The sequence below is a fragment of the Nannospalax galili genome, unplaced genomic scaffold, assembly GCF_000622305.1.
Source record: "Nannospalax galili isolate Female #2095 unplaced genomic scaffold, S.galili_v1.0 scaffold475, whole genome shotgun sequence".
NCBI lineage: Eukaryota > Metazoa > Chordata > Mammalia > Rodentia > Spalacidae > Nannospalax > Nannospalax galili.
This window is the reverse complement of record NW_008339435.1, coordinates 3,552,764-3,580,690: the sequence shown is the minus strand read 5'-3', so window position 1 is coordinate 3,580,690 and position 27,927 is coordinate 3,552,764. Positions and strand designations below refer to the sequence as shown.

The window sequence follows — 27,927 nt, the reverse complement described above, 5'->3', positions numbered from 1 at the left end:
ACACATAAAATAAAAATAATAAAATTTAAAAAAAAGAATAAAACAATTTGCAAGACCCACTGAATTTTATTAGGCTATTTAAACTAAAAAGCATATTTAAGTGAACCATGTAATGTGTTGATGATGGTCTCAGCTGCTGCCTAAGTAGCCCTGTCTTGCCTCTAGACCAGCTGCTGGCTCCCATAACAGTTTAGCCTGATCACCACTCTCCATCTCTCAGCATCAGTGTTGATGCTCCTGTGTTGTCACTTGCACTGCTAACTATGTGTGTATACAGTTTTTTCATACTAGCCTGGCTGCTCCATGGTTGATCACTTACCCCCTACATTATGTATGTTCTAGACTATTTGGGAAATATAGAAGAGTAAATACATAGCTGAAATCAGAAATCATTGGCAATCTGCTGGCTCAGAAATAATAACTGTATATTCTAACATAGTCCTTTCTAATCATTATTTTTGCCATATTTAAATATTAATTCATTATTTGAATTTGAGATTTTTTTGGCTATTAGTGAATATCTTTTGGGTATCTTTGGATCTTTGTGTAAATTATGCTCATTGTTGTCCCACGTTTCTAATGAGTTGTTATTTTCCTATTGATTTGTATATATTAAGGATAGAATCTATTTTTCTATCTTTCTATGTGTTTGTGTGTCCATATGTGTATGAGCATGCATGTGCCATTGTGCACCTGTGGGGGTCAAAGGACAACCTTGGGTATTGGTCCTCGCCTTCTTTGTTTGAGACAGGGTCTCTTGTTTGCTGCATACATCAAGCTAGCTGGCCTGTGAACTTCCAAGGCTCACTCGTCTCTGCCTACCTTCTCATTGTAGGCCCATGCTACTGTGTCCAGCTTTGCATAGCTTCTGGGGATCTGTACTCAGGTCCTCATACTCGTGTGGCAAGCACTTTACACACTGAGCCATCTCCCCAGCCCAGGATATTTTTCTATCACTGTTCTTTATGTATCACCGTCAGAACAGAATAGAAGAATTTGCAAGGGAGAAATAGAACTTTCAAGGGAGAAATGACATTTACATAATCTTTATAGCTTCCTTATCTGTATATTTGACAAAATTAGACATTGAGCAAAAGGAAAATAGGATTGATCGATAAGTAGAGAGAATTAATAAGAAAGTAAAGTGAGCAGCAATGCCAACATCTTAGCTCATACCTACTCACCCTAGAACAAGGCCTGGCCATTCCATAGGAGGAATGTGACTTCAAGTAGAGGTAATGTTTCTGCCTCCTCCTAGATCACAAAATGACTGTTCTTGTACCCTACTGTTATTGTTTGTTCCGTGAGGAATGCTGTAAGCAGTTGTTGAACCTAAAAATAACTGAGCTGTTTTTTCAGTGAAACATTCTCCTTTGTGTTGACTGGTGAAGATGGAAGTCGATGGTTTGGTTACTGTAAGAAGCTTTTGGTAAGTACCAGCTTCATGCCACAGAGTTAAGGAACAGCAGAGTCAGACTAGGAGCTTCAAGAAGCACTATATCTAGATGAATTTTAGGGCCACTTAATTTTACATATGTATTAAAGAACTGTGTTAGCTTTACATAGCAAGAGCAAGGTGAAGGTTACCCCTAGAGTGGTCCAGAATAGAAAGGCTGTGGATTTTATTTGTTTCTTTGTAATAGAGAAAGTAACTACAGACATAGTGACTGAATATCAGTACAGGCACATTTGAAGAATAGAGTCCAGTGAGCCTTTGAGGAAGCTCTGAGTTACCAGCTATTTTAGGGCTTCCTTGTTTAGGCACTATACCTGGAATAAATCATGCTATCCATTTTAGTGCTTCTCTCACCTTTGAATGTTCACTGAGGATGAGTGCCTCATATAATGCTCTATACTAAACAATACTGAAAGAAGCTGGTGTGTTGGTGCACATCTGTAGTCCCAGCTACTTTGAGTGTCTGAGGCAAAGGCATTGCTTGAGCCCAGAGAATTGGGGCAAGTGTGAGCAACCATCGCGGGGACCTATCACAAAAATAAATCAATAAGTAAAAGAAGAATATTAATAGTTCAGATGAATAAATACCTTTTCTTCTTGTTTTTGTTTTGTTTTCCTTCTAGCCTGAAGGCAAGGGAAAGCGACTCCCTGAGGTCTACTGCATGGTCAGCCGCTTGGGCTGCTTCAATCTTTTCTCAAAGGTGAGTGAAGAACTGGCTCTGTGAATCAGTGATACTCCTTCTGAACTTTGAGGGAGTTTTTACTACTGGTGACTTCCCTGGACGATATTAAGTGGCACAGACTTTAACATGCTACTTTAGAAAGGTTCACCACTAGTAGGTTAAGAACGGCAAAATGGTTCAATGGGTAAAGGCATTCTCAATCAAGCCTTATGACCTGAATTTGATTCCTGGAACCCACATGGCAGAAAGAGAGAAACGACTCCTTCAAGCTGTCCTCTGGCCTACAGGTACATGCCATGGCTGTGAAGGCAAACACACATACAAATAGATGCATAAAATAAATAAATCCAAAAAAAAAAAAAAAAGGAAAAGGAAAGATCCACAGGCTTAAATAAGGCTTGAGCATAGATCCTGGCTCATTGGTGCCATTCTCTTTCTGGTTTGCTGAAACTCCCAGTTTTAGGAGTGCATATCCTGAAGTGTATTTTGTCTCTTGCTTTTCCTAGACCCCAACTTGCAGGATATCATTGTCAGTGTCACTTTCTTTGCCCCTTAGTGAAATGGAAAGGGTTTCTAGGGGGCAGTGACATGGCTTTTGCCACCAAGCCTGAAGATCTGAGTTTGATCCCGGGACCCACATGGAGTAAGGAGACTGACTCCTGAAAGTTGCTGCTTCTGACTTCGGCACTGTTCTGTGGCAAAATGTAAAAGTAAAAATGTTTGTTAAAGAAGGAGCTGGTCTCTAAAAATAAGTTGACTTGCATAACTTTTCTTGGGAGTATGAAGATATCCTCAAGAGATATGATGCTTTAATGAACTTTTATTGGTTGCAGAAGCTTATCTGTCTTAAATCTATTGCTGATATTTTTAATTGTGCATAAATACTCAGTTTGGCAGTTCCTATAGTAGGATTGATTGATTGGTTTCTTTTTGAGACAGGGTCTCCCTGTAGTCACAGCTGGTTTGGAACTCACTATGTAGACCAGGCTGGCCTTGATCTCACATAGATCCACCTGCCTCTGCCTCCCAAGTGCAGATTAAATGCAAGTGGGATTAAAGACTTGTGCCACTATGGCTGCCTCTCCTTTATGTTTTTGAACTGAGGCCTTAATACATGACTGGGGTTTGGTTTTGTTTGGTGTGTGTGTAGATTCTGGATGAAGTAGAGAAGAGAAGAGAGATGTCTCCAGCTCTTGTTTACCCATTCATGCGAAGTGTCATGGAAGCCCCTTTCCCAGCTCCTGGACGCACTATCACAGTTAAGAGCTACCTCCCTGGGGCTGGAGATGGGGTAAGTTAACTCGTTTTCAAAAAGGTTTAATAGCCACCTAAAAGCTAGCTTTGTGCTATAGGCAGAATTTCCAGAAGCCCATGGGGTAGGGAGGAGGAGTTTTACCTTTCTTGTAGCCTGTGAATAAGTTTTATTCCCATGAAGCACTGAAGTGAGTGTGTGAAATTGTATGAGAGTGAGTGTGCGAGTGTGTGAAATTGTTGATCCTCAGCCCAAGCTTTTCTCCCATATACAGACTGGACCTCTCTGTAGTTACAATCTCAATATGACAAATGACAATTATACATATTATCAAATTGAATGATTTTTACTAGAATTTACAACATAAAATGAGCTGGTAAGGCCTTGGGATTAGTGTAGGCAGCTTTATAAGCTCTTTGCAGCAGACCTTTCTCAGACCAATAAAAGAATGGGAGGCTGTTAGTGTGGTTGTCCAGGCTACTTTCCAGTATCAGCACTTCTGATTCACAATCCTGCATTTCAGTCAATTGAACTCTGCCGACCACTTGATTCACGACTGGAACACGTGGATTTTGAATGTCTTTTCAAGTGCCTGAGTGTGTGTCATCTTATCCGGGTCTGTGCTTCTCTACTTTTGGAGCGGAGGATAATCTTTGTTGCCAACAGCCTAAGGTAAGAAATAAGTGGAATGCATTACTTCATACTATTTTAGAACAAGGGTATACTAAGAGATTGGAGCAACCTAAGTGCCCCTCAACTGACTAGTGGTTAACAAAAATGTGGTATATTTACACAATGGAGTTCTATTCATTAGTTAAAAAAAAAAGATCAAATAATGAAATGTGCAGGTAAATGGATGGATCTAGAAACTATTATACTAAGTGAAGTAACAGACTCAGAAAAACAAAAGATGTATGTCCTCCCTCATTTATGGATCCTACCACCAAATCCTTATTTTAAAAAGTATCTGTTACCACCAATTAAGGAGGTTCTTTTTCAAGTGATAGAGATAATTAGAGAGTTCCACAACTGGTCACACACAGAGATTTTCTGTGAATTGCCCAAGCCTAAGTGGCACATCTATGGTGCAACTTCTACACCTAAAGCTCACGGAACATAGAACAAGGGATGAAGAGAGCACTAATGCATCTTTCAATTCTCATCAATGATGCTCCCTCATGCAACAGAGGGCCAGGTAAGCAAAAGGTCACAAATGGCTAAAACGTGGAGAATAAGAGTCTGTGGGAGCTGGAGAGATGGCTAAGTGGTTAAGAACACTGGCCGTTCTTGTAGAAGACCTGGGTTTAAATCCAAGCACCCACATGGCAGCTAACAACTGTCTGTAACTCCAGTTCTAGGGTATCAGTCTCTTCTGTCCTCTGTGGGCATTGCACGACATGGGTGTACTTACCTACATGCAGGCAATACACACATACACATAAAGTAAAAATAAGTAAATTAAAAAAAAAGTCTGCAGAGTGTGGATCCTCGGACAGGATTCCTGTATCAAAATCCACCCACCTAGAGCTCAAGGACCATTGTAGAAGAGGGGCTGGAAAAATTGTAAGAGCCAGGGAGGTGTATGACCATATGGAAATAGTCCTACAGGCTCCTGGGATTCTTCTCATATGAACCTACAGCAATGGTGTCAGAGTGCACAAGACCCATGCAAACTCAAGCAGACAAAAACGCAGCACAGAACTGTGGAAATGAGCAGCAGGCCCCTGTCTTAGTCAAAGAATTATTGGCAGCCAATTACTGCAGGGTGAGGAAGAGCTGATCTTAAAAGGAGAGACTAGATCCCAGTGGATGAACTTGCACTGAGGGACATCTGGGGACACTAACTTTATATGATAGGCCTTAACTCAAATGACATGAACTTCAATTGCAGGGGAGGCTATGGGCAGGTGCCAAAGGGGAAGGAGGTCTAAAGATGATTTTCTGTATGAAATACACAAAAATTCAATAAAAATTTAAGAGAAAAACAAAGGCATATTAAAAATATCTAGACTAGTCTCTCAAGTACCCAGTCCTGTAGGAACATGACTAATTCCAAATGGTACTGTATAGCCCTTTACATTTGGTTATTACAGTGACTTTTTTGGGTGGTAATTGATTTCCTTTCTAAGTGCATGTTGCTTAAACTGTTGTCAAGTTGGTATTGCTAGCCAGGCTCAGTGGTTCACACCTGCAGTTCCAATTTCTTCAGGAGACCTGAGTCAGGAGGATCACTTGAGCCCAGGAGTTTAAGGCCAGCCTAGGCAACATAGTAAGACCACCCTGCCCCTGCAATCTTTTTTAAAATTTAAAATTCTTTATTTTTATTTTATGTGTACGAGTGTTTTGCCTGCATGTATATAAGTGCATCACATGCATGCAGTGCTTGAAGAGGCCAAAAGAGAGCATCAGATTCCCCTGGAACTGGAGTTAGAGGCAATTGTTAGCTACCATGTGGGTTCTTTGCAAGAGCAACTAGTGCTCTTAACAGCTGAACCATTTCTCCAACCCCAACCCCTGTCTCTTAAAGATATTTATAATGCTTTTGTGTGTCAGTGATTTTTAGCGTGATAAATTGTGGAGAAGACATTAAGATGAAACTGTAAACTAAAACATATTCACACAGTTAATTTGTGAAGTCTAACAAACATAAGTTTGTAGTTCTTTAACATATCTGATACCTTCTATGTATGACATCATGGGTTTTCTTCTCTGTCTAGCACCCTGTCAAAATGTGGCCATGCTGTGGTAGCTACCTTGTATCCATTCACCTGGCAACATACCTACATCCCAGTCCTGCCAGCATCCATGATTGACATTGTGTGCTCACCTACTCCATTCCTTATTGGAATCCTGTCCTGTTCCTTGCCACAGCTCCAGGATCTACCCATTGAAGAGGTTAGATGGCATAAATTGTACCCGTGGAAAATATTAGAGGAAACTAAGTGATCTTTGAAGAGTGGTAGAATTATTATGTAAGAATTGATAATTTGTTATACTGTCACATTTAATATCCTGTTACTAAAGTGAAAAAAATTCTGTGAGTCCAGAGCTGTCTTTACATTGATGAACAGTGGGCCCATTCTTAAGAGTAACACATACTCTTAAGGATAGGTTTTGGTGCGTGTGTGTGTGTGTGTGTGTGTGTGTGTGTGTGTGTGTATGTGTATACATGATGTATGTGTGTGGGCATGTATGCTATAGCACATGTATGGAGGTTGGTTTTCTCCTTCCGCATTTACATGGGTAACAAGGGTTGAGCTCAGGTTTCCAAGCTTGCATGGTACGCACCTTTATCGCTTAGCCATCTCACTGGTCCTTGTTTTCTTATTTTATGTGTGTGAATGTACTGCTTGCATATATGTAAGTGCACCCATGTCGTGCAATGCCTGTGGAGGTCAGAAGAGGGTGTTGGATGACCTGGAACTGGAGTTAGGATAGTTGTGAGCTGCCATGTGGGTGCTGGGAATCGAACCCGGGTCCTCTCCGAGAGCAACCAGTGCTCTTAACCGCTGAGCCATCTCTCCAGCCCCTCTTTTTTTTTTTTTTTTTAAGTCAAACACAAAATTTCTATGGGTTGACTGAAGAAAGTGTTTTAAATATAGCACGTATATGCTTATGTGTGTGTGTGTGCCATAAACAAAAAATACAGCTTGCCAGGCATGGTGGTGCATGCCATGCCTTTAATCCCAGCACTCGGGAGGCAGGGGCAGGCGGATCTCTGTGAGTTCAAGGCCAGCCTGGTCTACATAGTGAGTTCCAGGACAGCTGGGGCTACGGGGAGACCCTGTCTCAAAAAGACAAAAAAAAAAATACAGCTTAATGAATTATTGCCACAAAGTTAACATTTTTATAATGAAGCATTGGAATGGAATGGAACATTACAGGAGTCGTCATTCCCAGCACCTGGAAGGTCTTCGTTATAGCTCCTTCTAATCTCTTGGTTCATTCCTCATTCCCCACAAACAGGCACCACTGACTTGACTTTTATAGTATGCATTAACCTGTGCTTCTTCACAATTTCACCCTCTAAATATATATTTCTAAACAATGTGACTCTGGACTGGTGAGATGGCTCAATGGTAAAAGTGCTTGCTGCCATGCCTGATGACCTACCTGAATTCAGTCCCCAGAACCCACATGGTGGAAGGAGAGAACCAGTTCCTGCAAGTTGTCTTCTGCACACCATGGCTTTGTGCATCTAGGTGCGCACATACATATACACACACAATTTATTATTAATAATTAATTTTAAAATGTGAACAATGTAATTCAGGTTTGCTTGGGTTTAAAGCTTGATGTAAATGTAAAGTTTTGTCCAGTTTCTTTTTTTAACATGTAAGAGTAATCCATGTTGATTTAACAATATTGGAATCATTCTAATTATGTAGGATATTCCATTGTGTGAATGTACAATTTTCTTACCCCTTTGGCAGCTGAGCTGATGAACAGTTGAGCTGTCTCCAGCTTGAGGTTTTTATCAATAATCCTGCAGTAACTATTCCTATACATTACACTTGAGACACACATGCTTGCAACTCTATGGATATATACTCCAAAATTGAATTTCTGGGTCACATGGTAGGCATATCTTCAATTTTAGTAAATTAATCAAACTTTCTCAAAGCAGTTGTTCCAATCTAAACTTCTCCCAGCAGCACATGGGAGTAACTGTTGTTTCACATCACCACCAGCAGCCAGCAGCTTGTGCAATTTAGCCTCAGCTGGCTGGTGAGTATGTAGTGGTATTCTCATTGTAGTTTAATTTGCATTTCTTCATTGCTTTCGAGGTATATTAGCCATAGTATATCATTTTATAGAATTCTATCTTATTACAGACTTCTCATCCTTGACTTGTAAGATGCCCTTTTTTGTTGTTTTTTGATGATGCTGTGTATCAAACCAGGGTCTGACATATCTAGGTGAATGCTCTACTGCTGAGCTACACTCCAAGCCCAATATGTGTTTCTGTATTCTAGAAATCAACCTCATTTTTAAAATATTTATTTTTTTATTTTAATGTGTATTGAGTGTTTTGCCTACATCTATGTAGGCATGCCATATAAGTGCAGTGCCTGTGAAGGCCAGAAGAGGTCATAGGATCCTCCTGGAACTAGAATTACATATGGTTGTGAGCTACCATGTGGGTTCTAGGAACCAAACCTGTATCCTCTGCAAAAGCCACAAGTGCTCTTAACTGCTGAGCCCCCTCAAAGTCAACCTTTTTGTTTTGTTTTGTTTTGTTTTATTCTGTTTTATTTTTTGAGACAGGGTCTCACTGTGTAGCCTGGATGGCCTGGCACTCACAGAGATCTACCTTCCACTGCCTCCTGAGTGCTGAGATTAAAGGTGTACACCACCAGGCCCAACTTGAAATCAGCTCTTTATCCAAAGTTTAGATTTTCTTGTTCCCTTTTTTGGACAGGTTCCCATTATAGCCCAGGCTGGCCTCAAAAATCAGACTCATTATGTAGCTGAGGATAACCTAGAAATTTTGATCCTCTTACTTCTACCTCCTGAGCTCTAAGATTATTGGCGTAATCATATGTTACCATATCTGGTTTAAGTAGTACTAGGGATCAAATCCAGGGCTTATGCATGCTAGGTAAGCACTGCTCTAACAGGTACATCACCAGTCCTTAGGCTTGGCTTTCCATTTTCAAAATGATGCTTTGAATTTGTTTTATAGGAGGGGTGTTTTGTTGGGTTTGGGGGCCAATTTTGAGACAGGGTCTTGCTATATCACCAGGCCGGCCTGGAACTCAAAAGTACTCTATCATAGCCTCCTGAGTACTGGGATTATATCTTATACCAACACACCCAGCCCAAAATGACTTTTTTTAATACTCAGGAATTCTTCATTTTGATTTTGTTAAAATTCTAGTGGTTCCCTTTATGATGGATCCTTTTGTGAGCAGGTTAAATTTTTTGTATGTTAACTTAATGAAGAGGAAGATTATCTTCCTCTGTTATCTCGTTCCTTAGTTTGTCTTTACCTTCTGGTTCTGACTCCACCTAGTACTCGGTTTTGTTTTTTGTTTTTGTTTTGTTTTGTTTCTTTTTCTTTTTTTATATGTAACGTGGTGTAGAGATCCTTTGGGGATTTTCCCTCTCTGGAGATGTCAGTTTCACTCATTGAAAAGACTGTTCTTCTCCAGTGCTCCCTCACATTGACCTAATAAGTTTCTTTAATCTGTAGTTTGTGCGTATTAGTACTTCCTTTAATTCATTTGTTGTTTTGATGGATTAACTTTGAAATTGGCAGCAACTTTAGGTTAATTTTGTTTGAACTGTTCCCATGGCCTGAAAGAATCAGGACACCCATCCTGATCTAGTAGTACCTGATGTATTTGTGAATGTCTCTGGTTGAACCTGCCTGGTTCCTTTATTACATAGGTGCTGATAGTCGATCTCTGTGCAGACAAGTTCTTACAGGAGGTAAGTGACAAAGGAGGTGGTTACATAATGCTTGGGGACATAGGTCTCTCTGTAGATAATTAAATAGAAAATATGTGAAAGTATATAGAGACGATGACTCAGGCTAGACTTTTAGTTCAAACCCATATCTGAGTGATACTGTAGCCAATCATACAAGATTGACCTGAAAATTTTGGCTGGAGTTTATAGCTGTCTGTCCCAAAGAAGGAAGGTTACTTTCTTCAAAGAAAGTAACCATTGCTTCAGCTCTATAGAGGTTGACATAGAAGCTTCTAATTTAATTTATTGGGCTGGGTTATGTATGTAGCTCAGTGGTAGAGCACTTGTCTAGAACACATAAACTCCTATGTGCAACTCATCACCACAAAAAGAGAAGAGAAATGCACTTATTACCTGGTTATTTCTAGATGCTTGTTAGGCAGTTAGAATCCACAGATGAGAAAGACATAGTTTGAGCCTTCTGGTCTTACTAAGGACGGTGAGCATACACATAAAACTTTAGAAGCAGTATAATAAAAATTTAAACAAGGCATACTGGGCCAAAGAAAAAGAAATGTTCGTTTCTGACGGATATTGAGGAGGAAAGGAAGAGTCAAGTTAGGCCCTCTCAGAGCTGCTCTGGGTGTAAACTGTATGAAAAGAACAAAAAATTTTCCTAGGATTTTGTCTGTTTTCAAAATCAACTGGTTTATCACATTTAAACAGCCATCTATTGAGGGGGAGGGTCTTAGAGATAAAGAATGAAACTTGCAGATAAGGAATTTTATAGAAAAGTGCCAGAAATTTTTATAAGGTGTATTATTTTTTATAAAATACTCCATAAGCAACCTATATTTCATGGAGGGTAGGGAACTTCAAATTAACCAACCCTTAAGGCAGAATATCTACAAAATCACCCGTGGAAAGGGGTTGAGGGTGGGTAGCTAGTACGTTTGAGATTTTCTCTCATAAAGTTCATACAGATTGTATTTTCTCTCGAGGTATCTGATGAGGATGAAATTCTACCACCTAAACTTCAAGCTGCCTTGATGCTGATTTTAGAAGAGCGAAATGAAGTCTTGGCTCAGGAACAGAATTTTTCACAAGGTCTGAGACATGTGGGTTGAGGATGTAGGATTAAGGCAGTGAACATTTAGTGCAGCTGGTCTAGCACTCAGCTGAAGGATGAACAAAAGCAGTGTTACAGAACTGGGCGTGGTGTTACAGAACTACACCTGTAATCCTGGCACTCTGGAGGCAGAAGCAGGTGGATCTATGTGAGATGGAGGCCTTCCTCGTCAAGTTCCAGGCCAGCTGGGGCTACTAGGAGACCCTGTATCAAAAAACAAAACAGCATTAGGTTATCTGTACCTTGAAAATCTTACATCAGCCTCTTTACCGATCCCATTGCTAGGCCCCCTCCTACGTCAGGATCTTCGATAATAGTCACATTCATAGAATGTTTTCTTCCTGTGGGACTGTACTCATATGTCATTTTCTTCACAAAGTCTTCCTGTCTTTTTATTTTGTTTTGTTTTTACCAGTATTATTTTGAGGCCAGGTGTGGTGGCGCACACCATGAATCTCAGCATTCGGGAGGCAGAGGCAGGCAGGTCTCTGAGATTGAGGCCAGCCTGGTCTACAGTATACCAAAAAGAGCCCTCCTTTTGTCAGACCTCCCAGCAATTCTCAGTCCTCGTCTTGACTTCTTTTCAACCTTAAGCATGACTGGTTACTCTTCCTTTGTGATACACTTCTTCACTCAGCTTCTGTGGGATTGTACTGTTGTTTTGTTTTTTCCTTTTCAATGTCTTGCCCATCTTCCTTTTTGCATGTACATTCTTCTGATTTTTCTCCCACTTTTCCAGCTGCCCTTCTATGTCACTCAGATTGGCTTCAAATTTAGGGTCTTTCTACCTCTAGCTTCTGAGTGCTGGGGCACAGGAATGCACCACTGTACCCGGAAAAATAATACTTTTGGTTGGTTTTTGAGATGGAATCTCACTACATAGCCCTGGATGACCTAGAACTCACTGTAGACATGAGTTTCTTGTCAGAGGGAAAGAGAGTTGTCTTGTACCATTTACCGAATCCTTTTTCCATTGACATGCAGGGTGCAGATACAGAACTGGTTTCCCCGCTTTTCTGAGGCAGGGTTTCACTATTTAGTCCTGGCTTGCCTGGACCTTGCTGTGTAGACCATGCTGGCCTCAAATTCACAAAGATCCACCTATCTCTCCCTCTCAAGTACTGAAATTAAAGGTGTACATCTCCACACCTAGCACAGAATACCATTAAAAAGTATTTATGTGACTGGGCATGGTGGCACACACCTTTAATCCCAGGGAGGCAGAAGCAGGCGGATCTCTGTGTGTTGAAGGCCAGCCTGGTCTACATAGTGAGTTCCAGGACAGATGGGGCTACAGGGAGATCCTGTCTCAAAAAAAGCCCAAAAATCCCAGAACTTGGGAGGTGGAGACAGTGGGATCAAGAGTTCAAGGCCAGCTTGGACTACTTGAGATTCTGTCTCAAAAAAACCAAATGAAGAGGGGCATGGTGGCACATGCCTTTAATCTCAGCACTTAGAAGGCAGAGGCTGGAGGATCTCTTGTGAGTTGGGAGGGGGCCTGTTCTACAAAGTGAATTTCAGGCCAGCTGGGGCTAAAACCCCTCCCCAAAAAAAAAAAACCAAAAAAAAAAAAAAAATCATGTGTATGTGTGTGTATGCTACATGTGTGAGCATGTCCTTTGAGGCCAGAAGAGGGCAGTAACTGGAAGACATGGCAAAGTGAAACAGTGTTGAAGACACATGCAGTGAGGACCCACGCATTCTCAGTTGCAGAAAGGTCAAACAAAAACCTAAATTAGAATCCAACAGAAATGCAGGAATAGACCTTAGAAATCAGCTGGTGAACACCCATCTATACAGATACGGACAGGTGTGGATAGGCAAGCCAAGAGAGATGAAGTGTGGTACCCACTATTACATAGCTCTGTTTTGATAGAATTCTGACTAAAACTGGGTCCCTGGTTCCCAGATTGGGGTGGAGCCCATGGAAAAAGATATTGAGGAATGATAAAAGACTGTTTGGGTATGGAAGGAAAAGGAGGGGGAGTCTCAGTTGAATCTTAGGGTTTATCCTGGAACCTGGAAGGTAATAAAATAGTATATTATACTGGGGCTGAAGGGATGGTTCAGTGGTTAAAGAGTGCTTGCTGCTCTTGAAGAGGTCTAGAATTTGGTTCCCAGCACCCACATCAGATGGCTCACAACTACCTGTAACTTCAGCTTTAGGGGACCTGATACCCACTTCTGGCCTGTGTAGGCACATGTACACACATGTGCATACACCCACAGATACATACACAAAAATAAAAATAAAATCAATCTTTAGAATATAGTATATTGCCAGGAGTGGTGGTGTATACCTTTAATTCCAGCACTCTGGAGGCAGAGGCAGGGATCTCTGTGAGTTTGAGGCTAGTGTGGTCTGCATAGTGAGTTCTAGGCCAGCTGGGCCCTGTTTCAAAAAAATAAAACATGGGCTGCAGAGATGACTCAGCAGTTAAGAGCACTGGCTGCTCTTGCAGAGGACCCAGCTTTGGTTCCCAGAACCCACATGGCAGCTAACAATCATCTGTAACTCCAGTTCTAGGGGATCTGATACCCTCTTTTGACCTCCAAGGACACTGCACAACATGGGTGCTTCCATACATGAAGGGAATACACACACATAAAATAAAAAATAAGTATTTTAAAAACACCCAAACAAAAATATAGTATTTACGAGTCATCTGAGATGGAGTCTGGGGATATAGCTCAGTAGCAGAGTACTTACCTAGTGTGTATGAGGCCCTGGGTTTGATCCCTGGCACTGCAAAAAAAAAAAAAAAAAAAAAAAAAAGAAAAAGTCAATTGAGAGCACAGCATCTCTACTTTCGAGTAGAGATGAAATAATCCTGAAGAATTTGACCATTTAGAACCTCAAATGTAAAAGAAATTTTCTGCGTCTTAATTGCGGGAGGCAAAGGCAGGTGGATCTCTGTGAGTTCAAGGCCAGTCTGGTCTACATAGTGAGTTTCAGGCCAGCTCGGGATACAGGGAGACGCTGTCTCAAAAAGACAGACGGACAGACAGGAAGAGAGAGGAGAGAGAGAGAGAGAGAGAGAGAGAGAGAGAGAGAGAGAGAGAGAGAGGCTTACATGCAGGCAATACATTCATACACATAAAGTGTAAGAAAAAAACTTAAAAAAGGCAAGGCTGGGCATGGTGGTGCATACCTTTTATGCCAGCACTCGGGAGGCAGAGGCAGGTGGATCTCTGTGAGTTCAGGGCCAGCCTAATCTACATAGTGAGTTCCAGGACAGCTTGGGCTACAGGGAGATCCTGTCTCAAAAAGACCAAAACAAAAAAAAAGGAGGCAAGAGAAAAACAAATACTTGGTCTCATAAAGGCAAGACCAGAATCAGAAAACCAGCAGAACACAAAGCTCTGGAGACACATGAGGTGGTGCTGAGCACAATCCAGCATAGAGCTTAAAGGATGGTAAAAATAGAAAAGTAGTTAAATTTGGTTGATTCCAGCCAGTGGCTTTGGAAAGAGTAATGAAATCAGTGCACAGATGTGGCTGCAAGAAACAGTAGGATTACCATGCAAGGGCAGCAAAGGCCAAGACGTAAGCCTTTGCCTCTTGCATGCCATTGGCTGTGAATGCACCTTCCTAAGCTATGACTTCTGTGATTAGACATGACTTCCATAAGCAGTGTCAGTGTTTCTATATACACAAAGCTTAGATTTTTCCTTTTTTTTTTCTTTCCTTTTGAAACAGATGTGACACTCAATTCTCTGGTGTCTGAAGCATTTGTAAGGTTTTTTGTGGAGCTCGTGGGACACTATTCTTTGAATATGACTGTCACAGAACGCGGGGAGCGTGTATTCCAGAGGGAGCCATTCCGGAAGTCCCATACCTCCCGAAGTGTACGCCACTTCCTTGATCTGTTCATGGAGACTCAGATGTTTGCAGGGTTTGTCCAAGACCGGGAACTCAGGAAAAGTGGAGTTAAAGGTCAGTTCTATCATGAAGTTCTCAGTATTTGGTGAATACTTAAAAGGACTAAATAGAATACAAATAAAAATGTGTAAACTTACAAGGGCACAACATCTAAGTTATTGTGGGAATTACTTGCAGTATTTTAGCTGTAGAAATAATACACTGGTAATAAGAACAGTCTTGGGCAGATAAGATAGCTCATCAGATAAAGGGGCCTATTGCCAATTCTAATGACTAATAAATGTTAAAAAGGTTTTGAAAAAAAGAGCAATCTGGGGGTGTTGCTCAGGAGTAGGGAACTTGCCTAACAAAGCTCGGAGTTCTACCCTCAATGCTGCCAAAAAGAGAAAGAAAAAGAAACAGTTTTAATTAATTTCCAGGGTTGAGTGTTGGATGTTTTCTTCATAGGTTTGTTTGAGGTCCGGGCTCTCCAATATTTGGAAACTATTCCTGAGTCAGAGCCCAGTGGGGTGAATAGAATTTTACGGAGTCTTGGTGAGTTGCTTAGTTTTCCAAATCTCTCTCTCAGAAGTTTGGATTCCCCATCTGAGGGGCTGTTTCCCTTAGGCAAAGATCCCTAACTATCTCTTTATGCTGTAAGTTTCTGTATCATGATAACTACACTTCTCTAGTTTATGTCCTTTGGGAAAAAATTTTATAAGCTGGCCCTATTTACTAGAAAAATGTATTTAGGCATCAAGAAAAATTCTCATCTAATTTTAGGGTGTCTATGGACCCCCTGAAGCCAGTTCATGGACTTCAGATTTAAAACGCCTGATCTTAGGGACTGTGAAGCAGAAGAGGATACCTGTAATTTTACACTTCATAAACACAGTTGCTTATGATTTTTCAATTATAATTACCCAGTATGACAGAACAGTGGTGTAGCTATCCCAAAACGAACTTATACTCTGTGTATTTATACTGGGCTTTAAAATATATAAGCCCTATCCTTAAGTAGCTGAGAGACCATAGGCAAATTGTGCCTCAGGCTATTATTTCATTTTTATACCAAGGGGTTAGATTAGATCAGATGATAATCTCAAAGGAGCTTTAAAAAAAAAAATCCCTGAACTCTAAGAAATCTCTGGAGAGTAAGCCAGGTAATTTTAAATTCCAGAGTTGAAAACCACTGTATTATATTGTCTTGAGTTCTTATCTAAACTCTACAATTAGACACTGTGGGACTTTTTAGTGGTTAAACTCACCAACAGAGAGAGTAATGTGTCTGCTTTCCATTACTGCCGCAAAATAGCTGAGATAATAAAAATGAAGAGAGGCTCACTTGGGCTCACTGTTTGAGGAGTTTCAGTCCATGGTTGGTTGGTCCTGATGCTTCAGGGCCCGTGGCAAGGCAGAACATTGAGAGGAGTGTGTATGGTAGAAGAAACTGCTCATGTCATGGCTGGCAGGAAGCAGAGAGACAGGAAGTGGCTGGGTATCTGAAGTAGCACACTCATGACCAGACTGCCCCCTTTAGGCACCGCCTCTTAATGGTTCCACCACTTTCTAGTAGTGCTACAAGCTAGGAACCAAACCTTTATACATAATCCTTTGGGGAACACTTATGAAAGCCATGGCACTTGAGCTAACAGTTTGTTAATCCCTTTCCTCAAATAATGTACAACAGATGAAAACTAATTGAAAATTCACTATGTTTTTCACTTTTTCAGGAAACAAAATGAAATTTCTGCATAAGAAATGAAGTTGTCTCCATCCTAAATATAACTGAAAGTGCCAAAGACAGTATTCTCCAAGGAACAGATGTCTTGAAATATTCTACTGAATCCTTGAAACTGTAGGTTAAGGAGAAAGGCTGTCAGAGGAGGATTCTCCTATTGCTGCAGACTTATAGGAAGTAGTCTAGAATGGATGCTGTCTTTATTCTGCCTCCAGTTTGTTTTTTATAGTGGTGTTCTCTGGTTAATGGGCTCATTCTCCGTGTTTTGGGCTTAGTCTGTGAAGGCAGTTTTCTTTTATAAAGGAAAAGACTTGGAAATACTTGATGTTGGACAAAGAATAATGAGAGAAATGCTGAGCTGTAGGTACTAGAGAGGCAGGACAGCCTTACGTACAGTTCTTATCACTAAAGTATCAGGCTGCTTTAAACACATATGCTGTTTGAACTTTCAAAACTCCAGTATATTCACCATAGGTGTCCTTTTATTTTTTTCCTTTGTATAATGTCCTTTCTGAGAATTTCCTATATTAATTAGTACTTATAAAAGCAGACATCTTGTTCCACCACCACGTATATAGAGCTTGAATGGCTTGTTCCTCACACACCAGTGTTTCGCCTCATGAAATACAGCCAATATGAAAGTGTCCCTGTTTGGTTTTTTTGGTGTCCAACACGGGCCACACTGTAGTACATGTATGTTATGTCATCTTATTCGAGATAAATCAGCTTCATGGGATATTTCCACCTTCATTTTACACTTCACAAGGAACTGGAATTCAGAGAGGCTAAATAATTGGGCCAGCTATAAGACAAAGATAGAACTAAGCCAAGACTGATTTATGAACAAAGAAAGCTGGCTAGTCCTAGAGATGGAAATAAGCTATTTAGCATTATAGCAATTTTTAAAGTTCTCCAGTAAGTACGCTAGAGCCACCACTTGTCTCTGAGGAAGAGACTTGAAGCTATAGGTGCTTAGTTGAGGCACTGGGGTTTTTATTTTGTTTCTGTTGCTAGAGATGGAACCCAGGTCCTTATGTTTGTTCTACCATTGATACTTTGAAATTGCTGAGAGTTTTTGTTCTAATTAGGCTCAGAATTTGATTATTTCCTAAGCCTATTCCACTTAACAGATATGTAAAATCTAAAATAGGAGTTATGACTGAAAAAATGAACTTGTCAGTAATGGTGCGGTTTTCATTGACAAATGTAGCAAATGTCAGCTATTTTCTTCAACTTTTGCTCATGGCTTTACCTGGCATGGAAAATATTTATTCAGACTTACAAAATTGTTAATTGTATTGTGATACAACTTACTGACCTGTACAGTATTGTCATAAGCCATTCAAGTGTGTTTGAATGAATCTCAAGCAGACACCACTTAAGAATGGTGCTATGTAACATAGTTCCTAGATGTGGGTCCAGGGAAAAGAACTGAGCCTGTGTCTTTTAAAATATTGATGCAACTTACCCCAGTGGGGCTCCCACAAGACATCTCCCCATTTGGTCTCTACTTATACTCCAGACCTGAGGGAACAATTAATAATTGGTTGGTTGGGGGAGGGTGAGAGAATTTACTGTAGTTGATCCTGGCGTTCCTCTCCAGGGAGATTTTGCTTTGGGGACGAGAGTCTTGCCTTATTCCTACAATCTGAAGCTGCTTCCTTTTCTTGTATTTTGGTTTTGTAAATTATTGTGAATTCTGGATATGTTTGTAAAAGAATTGTTCAAGATTTCTATAAAATGTTTACAGATCTTTTAATGAATAAAGACATTTGAAAATTTGAGACTTAAATTGACCTTTCACTTGAGTTAAATATGTAGGCAGTACACTTACCTAATGTAAATGTAAAAATACCAAATCCATGTTAGACTAACCAGGCTTAGTAGTCGTGATTAACATTTCCAAGGAGGGCTGGAGAGATGGCTCAGCAGATAAGAGCACTGACTTCTCTTGTAGAGGACCTGGGTTCGATTCCCAGCACCCACATGGTGGCAATGAATCATCCTTGACTCCAGTTCCAGCATGGTAGCTACGAATGATCCTTGACTCCAGTTCCAGGGGAATCCGAAGCCCTCTTCTGACCTCTGTGGCATTGCACGACATGGGTGCACTCAAACACATAAAATAAAAATAATTAAAAAAAAAAAATTTCCAAGGAGACAGGTGCCCATTTTTAGAGTCTGTAAAAGAACATAACTGGGGCTTCAGGGATGGCTCAGTGGTTAAGAGCACTGGCTGCTGTTGACAGAGGGCGTAGATTCGGGTCCCAGCACCACATGGTCAGGATCAACCCTGGAACTCCAGTACCAGGGGATCTGACGCCTTCTTCTGACATCTACGGGCACTGCACGACACAGGTGCACTTACATTTAGATGCATAAAAAATAAATTTTTAAAAATATCTATTTTTACGTATATAAGTGCATTGCCTGCATTTGTCTAAGGGTACCTGTGTTGTGCAGTGCCCTCGGAGGTCAGAAAAAGGCGTCGATTCCCTGCAACTGGAGTTAAGGACAGTTATTAGCCGCCATGTGAGTGCCAGAATTGAACTCAGGTCCTGTGTCAGAGCTCTTAACCGCTGAGCTATCTCTCCAGACCCATTAAAAATATATTCTTAAGGGACAAGCTGTGAAATAAGCAATGGGAGAGCTTAGCAGATGAAAGATTGAGAAGGTGGGAAATCGAGTTTTGTCCTCTTGCCAAATTTCCTCAATGGCCTCCTAGCCTTCTCCTGGAGAGATGACAAGGCCCAGTCGGACATGACTGTCAGTGGCAGGCGAAACCGTATCCACCCAGCAGTCGACTGTGGGGCCTCCGCCAGGAGTCTCACCGCCGAAAAGCGAACTTTCCCCTTTTCCTTTGCTTTTGTTCTTTCGGCACGCTTTCCTTCCGCTCTGGGCTTTCAGGCTTCCCCTAAAGGGCCCTCCCCTCTTCTGCCTGCAGCCGCGGGTCTGGCCTCCAAGGGCTAAGCTCCACGCCTACCTCAAAAGGCACGGCTTCCGGCCTTCATCTCTCTCCACCCTGCCCTGTTGTTTTTCTCGAAAACTCTTTAAAATTGTCCTCTACCTTCAAAAAATAGCAACCCAGCGAGAGAAGGATGTGGCTATAGGCAGACGGGACGTCAGCGTGTGACGTCACGTCCACCGCCCACAAAATCCCCCTTTAGCCCAACCGCAACCTTCAGAATTAGCAACTGAGCATGCGCTCGTGGCTAGCGCCGGCGCGTGGATTACGTCGAAATAGGGCGCCGGCTAAAGATTCTAGACGCCTACGGACTAACGGCGCGAGCCATGGCGGGCACGGGTTTGGTGGCCGGAGAGGTGGTGGTGGACGCGCTGCCGTACTTCGACCAAGGCTACGAGGCGCCTGGCGTGAGGGAAGCGGTGAGTGCGGGGTTCGGGGCTCGCCGGCCCGGGCCGAGGCACGCTGCTCTGGCCCGCCCGAGCCTGGCCGGTGTTCTCGTTCTAGGCTGCGGCTCTGGTGGAGGAGGAAACGCGCAGATACCGACCTACCAAGAACTACCTGAGCTACCTGACAGCCCCGGATTATTCTGCTTTTGAAGTAAGTGATGTCGTGAGCCCACGGACCAACGATGATTCCTACGGACTTCTATGCATGAGGGCTTTAACTGTAAAAGTGAATTTTATATTCCAGTATAACTGTTGCTTGCTTAGCTGCTGCTTCATGTTGTGTAGACATCAGTCTCTTTAAAACAGCCAGATAAGCCATCCCAAGAGTTCATATTACAAGAACCAGTGGAATATTTCCTGGGGCCCTGCAGATTCTTGTAATATAAAAAACCCGAGTGTATTTTTTTTTTTCAAATATAGTCCAGCTGAGGTTGTGGCACACGCCTTTAATCCCAGCACTCGAAGGCAGAGACAAACAGATCTCTTTGATTCCAGCCCAACCAGGGCTAAATAGTGAAACCCTGTCTCCAAAAAAGAAAAAAAATTCACATGTAAATTCTCAAAGGGATCCTTTATTCTCTAAGTTCCTCTCTACAGCGTTTAATACATTTTATACATTTTATACATCATATATATTTAATACATCAAAGGCTTTTAATACATGTAAGCTTAATTACTTGTACTCTTTACAACCACTGGTGGAACATCTTTTGTACCAAATTTATGTGTGAATGCCTGAGCAAACCTTATCAAGCTGAATACCATTTAAAATGATTAACCTAGAAGGACAACCAGAATGCCAGCCAGGCTCTCACCAGCCAATAAAACATGTCATTTCTAAATTAGTGGACTCTGTTAAACATTTTAGTCCATATTTAAGATTTTTTTCCCATTATATAGTGTTATCTAAAATACTTATTATTTTTATTTTAAGTGTATGAGTGTATTGCCTGCATGTATGTAAGTGCGTCTGTGTCATGCAATGTCCATGGAGGACTATATGGTGTTATTTAAAAGCAGAATGCTTGTTGCACCATCTGACTGAGAAACCATCTGAAGTCTGAACCATTGTTGTGCCCAGGTTAGTCACTCCAAGTGGCCTCTGGATACAGTTGAGAGGTAAAGGAGATATGTAAGATGCTGCTGTTGGCATAAAGTGATGTGATGTTGAGGGGAAAATTGATAGGGTTACATACTAATGGATTAAAAAACAGCACAACATAAGCATAAACTAGTGACATGGTCATTTCTTACCACTATTAAATATTGCTGTTCATAATCCTTTGCGCTGTGCTTTCTACGGCTAACAGTGCTTGCACATTTATTTACACCAGCATCAACATAAACACATGAGTTAATTCATCGTACTGTGTTAAGGTGGCCAAGATGTCTGTCATTAGGCAATAGGAAGTTTAGCTCTGTTTAAGTATTTTGGGACTTAATACCGACCTACCAAGAACTACCTGAGCTACCTCTTCAAATATGTAATCCATCATTGCTGTGTAGGATTGTATGTATTTATATTGAATACATTGAAAAAAATATTAGTACATTTTAAATAGATGAAAGAGGCTCCTGTGGTACACTATTTTCTTCTGCTTTTTCTTAATGTTATTATCTAAATGTAGTTACCACATTGATAACTAAAGTATAGTCAGGCATGGTAGTGCCCACCTGCAGTTCCAGCACTACAGAAACTAGCAAGTTCTAGGCCAGCCGGGGCTACAGGGAGACCCTGTCTCAAAAAGACAAAAAAAAAAAAAAACCAAAAAAACAAAATTGCTATTTGAAAACCCAGCACTTGGATTACCACAAGTTCCAGGCCAGCCAGGGATGCATAGTGAGAACCTGAGGGATTTTTTTTGTTTTTTAAGATGCTGATTGGACTGCTGGCTTGTGTTTCATTAAAAAAAATCATCATATGAATTTTGGCTAGGGATTAAGACAGGATTTTCAACAATTTCTTAAATGGTCCTAAACGTAACTTCTACATTTTGTGCTCTAATTTATGGAAAACACTGTTCTCATCATTAGCCATTATAAAATAAGAGTATTGGGCTGGAGACATGGCTCAGTGATTAAGAGAACTGCCTGCCCTTGCAGAGGACTTAGGTTCAGTTCCCAACCGTCTTTTCCAGGGAATCCAACACCCTCTTCTGGCTTCTGCAGGCATTGCACAACACAGGTGTGCTTACATGCATGTAGACAGTACATTCATATACATAAAATAAAAAATAATAAAATATTAAATGATATCAAAATATCATTCAGCTCTGAAAAACATTGAAGATGTCCAGCATCCTGAAGTATCTGGTATTCAACCAAGACTTAATTCTTTGTGTAAAAATAAACAACACATCCATCTTATTGGTGTGTAAATTTGCTTTGTCTTTAATAAATGATAAAGTATACCAATGAATTCTGGTGTATGATGTAGAACTTGCTGTGTAGACCAAGTTGGTTGCAGCAGACTTCCTGGGACCCTTCTGCTTTTGCCTCCTGGGTGTTGAGATTAAGAGTGCACCAGCGTACCTGGCTCCAAAATAAATTTCTTTATGATTCAATGCCGGTACATGTTTGTACCTACTTTATATATATTTATATATAAATATAAAATATATATATTTTATATATGTCACAAACATTTCTCATGAGAAAAGGGATTGTGAGTGGAAAAAGTTTAAGACACTCTCGCCTAGAACAGTGCTTGGCATCTAATAGGTCCCTAGAGGTATACCATTAACTATGTAAACCAGAGCTTTCAAGCCATATTGGTTAATAAATGCTTACTCTGAACCCAGCATGCTTCTTTGGGGTTCTTTTTCAGGTCTTAGCTTTTTGAATGGTTTCTCAAACTTAGAGTTGAGCTAAAGTTCCAAATATATTGCTTACTGGCAATATAAGGTAGAAAAAGGTTCCTGTATTACAAGTCTAAATTTTTTATTTTCTTTCTTAGCTGAGTGTTATTTGGTAGTCTTTGCCACAGTACATAGCCCAGCATGCTCTAATTTTCTACAGGAAACTAGATAACCACACTTTCTTAGTAATAACCCAAAAAGCTTTCTCTGATGTTTGATGTGGGTTCTGAAAGGTTTTTTGCTTACTCTAATATGATTATTAGGATAGTTGAAAGTTTCAGAAAATGAAAACTACATGGGATAATCAAAGTATTACTATAAATATTATATTTTAATGTTCCTTCATATTCAGGATAGAAAATGTGCAGAGCAGAATTGGAATAGGATACTGACCAAAATGTTAGACTTAAAGAGGTACAACTGTGGTCCACCATTACCGCTCCATGGGAAACACTTGCCTAGCATGAGTGAGGCCCTGGGTTCACAGCACAGTTCTTAAAAAAAAAAAGATAATCATGTCCAGTTTGATTTCAGATAATTAGATAGGAATGCAGGTAAGGTGAGGCACAATATGGGTTGTGGAGTATGCAGAGCTCCTCAGCCGATTGCAGTATGCTTCTGAGACTGAAAACTGTTGGTTGAGGGCGAATCCTTTACACCGTGGGCTCCTTTATATCTGCCTTCTTTCCTACCTAGACTGAGTATGGCATCTTTCTTCAGATCCTAGAGAGCACTGAGCCCAGAGAAAAGCAGGGGAGTGGGGTGGCTGAGGGTGTAGTTTAGTGGTAGAGTGAGTAATCGAGGGAAGGGAAGGAGTCCGTTGTGATGTGTAGTGTAGTTTATAATACCTTGGTAAATTAAATTCATTATTTGCATCATGTCAGTATGATCCTAGGAACAATTCTTTCTCTTATTTGTACATCAGACTGACATCATGAGAAATGAATTTGAAAGACTAGCTGCTCGACAACCAATTGAATTACTCAGCATGAAACGGTAAGAGAATTAAGATAAAAGTTAAGATTTATTTATGGTAATTCAGTAGTAGCAGGCGTGAGGTTTATGATGAGTATATTTGGTGATTGTGTTGATAGGCAGTGTAAAGAGAAAATAGTGGAGTTTAATATAAACAAATGATTAGGTATCCCCCCCTTTTTTTCCACTGGGAGGGTTGTATTCATTTTGTTAAAATGTGAGCAAAGTTTGTTTTCCTTTAATCTTTAATATAGTAAAGTATTTTTTGAGATAGGGTCTCCCTGTAGCCCCAGCTGACCTGGAACTCGCTTTGTAGACCAGGCTGACCTTGAACTCACAGAGATTGCTTGCCTCTGCCTCCCAAGTGCTGGGATTAAAGGCATACACCACTGCGCCCTGATAATAAAGTATTTTTCAGTAACTTTTTTTTTTTACTATCTTATTATTTTTATTTTATGTGTATGAATGTGTTGCCTGCATGTGTGTGAGTGTACCCATGTCATGCAGTGTCAGAAGAGGGCTTTGAATTCCCCTGGAACTGGAGTTAAGGACAGTTTATAGCCACCATGTGGATGCTAGGAATTGAACCCAGGTCCTCTGCAAGAGCAGTCAGTGCTCTTAACTGCTGAGCCATCTCTCCAATCCCTCAGTAACATTTTTAGAGCTGGTGAAGCAGAGTCTCCATCATGACAGGAACAGTGACCACTGCAACAAGGTCTTACAATGGGAGAGAGACACTGGAGGCAAGATGTAGTCACACCATTTCATAGCTGATGTTCCAGGACTTTATTTGAATGTGTTATAGCTTATTAACTAGTTCACATTAAGATGAACATTTATTTTTTTTGTTACATTATATTGTTACATTTATTTGTAAATTGGTTGTTTCTTAGAATAATAAGTTTCTCTTTACTGCAAGGTCTATATTACATCTTTGCTTTTTTGTAGGTTGGGGTTTTGTTTTGCTTTGTTTTTTTCCAGGGTTTTTTGTTTGCCCCTTTGTATACAGTGCATACACCCCTGGGAATTTTGTTGGAAACAGGGATTAAGGCTTGGCGAGACATACTAGTTTATTTGATTTTGTTGTATAATTTCAGATATGAACTTCCAGCCCCTTCCTCAGGTCAAAAAAATGACATTACTGCATGGCAAGAATGTGTGAATAATTCCATGGCCCAGTTAGAGCATCAAGCAGTTCGGATTGAGAATCTGGAACTAATGTCACAGCATGGCTGTAATGCCTGGAAAGTGTATAATGAGTAAGATTTGGGGGTTTTGCTTGCTTTTTTGTTTTTCTTTTTTATCCCATCCCACTCAAAGCTTTCATATTTTAAAAAAAGTGTGTTATGTACACTCGGTGCATGTAATCCCAGCACCTGGGAGGCTGAGGCAGAAGAGCTACCACAAATTCAAGGCCTGCCTGGACTACATATTGAGTTAGAAATCCCCCTCGGTTATAGCAAAACCCTGTCTCAAAAAAAAAAAAACAAAAAACAAAAAACAAAAAACTGGGCAGTAGAAGTGGGAGTGGGATAAAAGGCAATATACCTAGATTGAATTGGAAATCATATGATCATACACAACTGCAGCCACACACAAGGCTAAGTAAGCTATATGACTTCTTATAACCTGACTACATTTACTGTACAGTACTGTAAGAAAATGAACAGAATACCACTTGATAGAATGCAGTCTTTAATATGGAGATGCTTACTAGCTGATTCTCATTTACATGCTATATACTGTAAAGTCCCGCTGGCCAGGCAAAGTGTCTCACACTGATAGCCCCGGCACTCAGGAAGTGAAGGTAGGTGGATCACCATGAATTTGAGGCTGGCCTGGGCTTCAGAATGAGACTCTACCTCAAAAAATAAAATTAAATGAATAAAGTCCTCCTGGACACAGAATTGTTCATTAATATGCCATTTCTTCTGTGGGAAGTACAGAGATGTAGACACACACACACACCTTTCATTATAGATTATAATCTTAAGTCCTTTTTGTTTTTGTTTGTGGTTACACAGGGTGTCACTGTGTAGCCCTGGCTGGCCTGGAATCACAGAAATCCACCCACTTCTGCAATTAAAAACAACTTATCTTGGTACACTTTATTTTTTATTTTAAAGAGAAAAAAAGTGTAAGTACAGTGGCTTATGCAGTCTTGGCACTCAGGAGACTAAAGTGAAGGATTGCCATGAGTTCAAAGTTAGTTTACACACCTTAGAGCCTGCCTCAACCCTTCACCCCCTTCAAAAAGAAATTACAAACTGTTACTGGGGCTACCTCACTAATAGATGCCGTATCTGAAACTTAAATTCCATCCTCCATGGAGTTTGATGGTAGCTCAGTGGTATATTGCTGCCAGGCATGTACAGGTCATGGGTTTGATGCGTAGCACCAAAAAAATTGAGAGAGTGAGATTTGGATATTTAAAACAGAGCAAGGAAACCAGGCATGGCACAGCTATAATTCCAGCACTTAGGTGGTAGAGAGAAGAGGCGCTCAAGTTCAGGGTCAGCTTGGGCTGTATATTGGGACTTCTCAGACAAAAAAGAGAGACAGTATGGAGAACACTGGAATACCTGTTACATTGAAAAGAACACTGCACTTTAATCTTCCTTGATTCGGATTCTGTCTGCAGTGCTCTCTCCTCACTAACTGCTGCTCAGCATTACTTGTTTTCCATTTAATCACACAAGTGCTCTCTGCTGTTGAGCACTCTGAGCATATTTAGGCTCTCTAAACCCAAGAGATGCTTTTCCAGAGGAGGTGTTTGTTATCAAAGTAAATTTAAAAGGAACAATGGGACAAGAGAGAAGGTAACAAAACTTTCAAGAAAAGAGAATTCAATTGAAAGATCCTTTTTTAATGATCAGGTAGTGTTTAGCATGGAGTAATTATTGAAACCTCAGAAAGTGAAAAGAGCTGAGGGAAAACCTAGAAAGGTACAGCTGTTTGATAACTGCAGTTATTGTAAAAAGAAACACATCATTAGAGGAGGGAGATTCGCACACACAACACAGTCAGGCCAAGGTGGTTCAGAGGGACCTGAAAAACTTATCTACTGTCATAAGAGGAAGCTGCTATGCTATGTGCTTTCCATCTTCATAATTAAAAGGAGTTATGATAGGCTGGGTCAGGTGACACATGCCTACGTTTCAGCATCTTGAGCACAAGGATTGCTTGACCTAGGAGCTCGAGGCCAGGCTGGGCAACATAGTAGGACACTGTTTCCAAAACAGTACTCGGGAGAGTTTAAGAAGTAACATTGGCATTAAAAAAAAAATCAAGTATCAGTAAACTGCTGGATTAAATTAGCCAATTTATGATATATCTAACATACTTGACAGAGCTCAAATATTTTTAGCAGAGAACTTAGTGTGAACTCCCTAGTTCCCTTTTGGTTCATATTACTAGATTTTAACATATATATGCTCTTTTTCTTTAGAAATCTAGTTCATATGATTGAACATGCACAGAAAGAGCTTCAGAAGTTAAGGTAAATTATTTTTTCCTATTTTGAATAAAACAAGTGAAACTTTGATAAAGTGTGGATGGAAACCATTAAGACTAGAGTTTATTTACTTTGGGAGTGGGAGAGGCTTTTTTAAGACAGAATCTCCCTGCAGGCCCAGCTGGCCTGGAACTCACTATGTAGACCAGACTGGCCTTGAACTCACAGAGCTCCAACTGCTTCTGCCTCCCAGGTGCTAGAACTAAAGGCGTGTATCACCACACCTGGCAAGTTCATCTACTTTTTTAAGCAATTGTTTAAAAAGTATTTTATTAGGCACATGAGTTTATTGCCTGCATGAATGTGTCATGCAATGTCTGCAGAGGTCAGAAGGGGCATCTGATTTCCCTGGAACTGGAGTTATGGATGGTTGTTAGCCACTACGTGGGTGCTGGTAAACGAACCCAGGTTCTCAGCAAGAGCAGTCAGTGATCTTAACTGCTGAGCCATCTCCCTAGCCCCTAAATAATTAATTTTTTAATATGAAGTACATGTTATATGCTGCTGCCAGTATATATAAAATAATTACCTTTATGAAATAGAAATTCATAAAAATTCAGAGAAGTAGATATTAAGGACTAGCACAATAGTTTGTGTGCTTTAGCATGTGTGAAAAGGAAGCTTTTATATTT

The 27,927-nt window shown here is 40.6% G+C and overlaps 2 protein-coding genes and 1 long non-coding RNA gene across 10 annotated transcripts in view; 2 read left to right on the top strand and 1 right to left on the bottom strand.

Annotated features, from left to right (window-relative positions):
* Positions 1-18,321, top strand: part of Dennd2c (DENN domain containing 2C) — a 90,178-nt gene extending 71,857 nt beyond the window's left edge. For all 4 annotated transcript variants that reach the window (XM_029563998.1, XM_008834002.3, XM_029563999.1 and 1 more), the window contains 10 exons: positions 1,360-1,429; positions 2,080-2,157; positions 3,290-3,430; positions 3,915-4,063; positions 6,109-6,286; positions 9,785-9,826; positions 10,807-10,912; positions 14,635-14,871; positions 15,265-15,351; positions 16,530-18,321. In XM_029563998.1, coding sequence (XP_029419858.1) covers positions 1,360-1,429; positions 2,080-2,157; positions 3,290-3,430; positions 3,915-4,063; positions 6,109-6,286; positions 9,785-9,826; positions 10,807-10,912; positions 14,635-14,871; positions 15,265-15,351; positions 16,530-16,561 — 1,120 coding nt within the window. In that variant the 3' untranslated portion in view covers positions 16,562-18,321. The remainder of the gene's footprint in view (positions 1-1,359; positions 1,430-2,079; positions 2,158-3,289; positions 3,431-3,914; positions 4,064-6,108; positions 6,287-9,784; positions 9,827-10,806; positions 10,913-14,634; positions 14,872-15,264; positions 15,352-16,529) is intronic.
* On the bottom strand, positions 3,923-19,667 carry LOC115070539. 5 transcript variants are annotated; one of them, XR_003849696.1, is made up of 6 exons: positions 19,605-19,667; positions 18,006-18,061; positions 16,065-16,261; positions 14,774-14,919; positions 13,645-13,680; positions 3,923-4,058 (listed from the first exon to the last, which is right to left on the bottom strand). It is a non-coding gene; the product is annotated as an uncharacterized LOC115070539 (long non-coding RNA). The 5 variants fall into 5 exon arrangements; XR_003849695.1 differs by having other exon boundaries at positions 19,521-19,642; XR_003849697.1 differs by lacking the exon at positions 19,605-19,667 and adding an exon at positions 19,369-19,507.
* Positions 19,668-19,755: 88 nt separating this feature from the next.
* Bcas2 (BCAS2 pre-mRNA processing factor) overlaps positions 19,756-27,927 on the top strand; it is an 11,934-nt gene continuing 3,762 nt past the window's right edge. Inside the window, exons 1-5 of the mRNA XM_008834001.3 lie at positions 19,756-19,921; positions 20,007-20,099; positions 23,732-23,802; positions 24,879-25,040; positions 27,230-27,280. Of these exons, the coding sequence (XP_008832223.1) occupies positions 19,829-19,921; positions 20,007-20,099; positions 23,732-23,802; positions 24,879-25,040; positions 27,230-27,280 (470 nt within the window). The 5' untranslated portion in view covers positions 19,756-19,828. The remainder of the gene's footprint in view (positions 19,922-20,006; positions 20,100-23,731; positions 23,803-24,878; positions 25,041-27,229; positions 27,281-27,927) is intronic.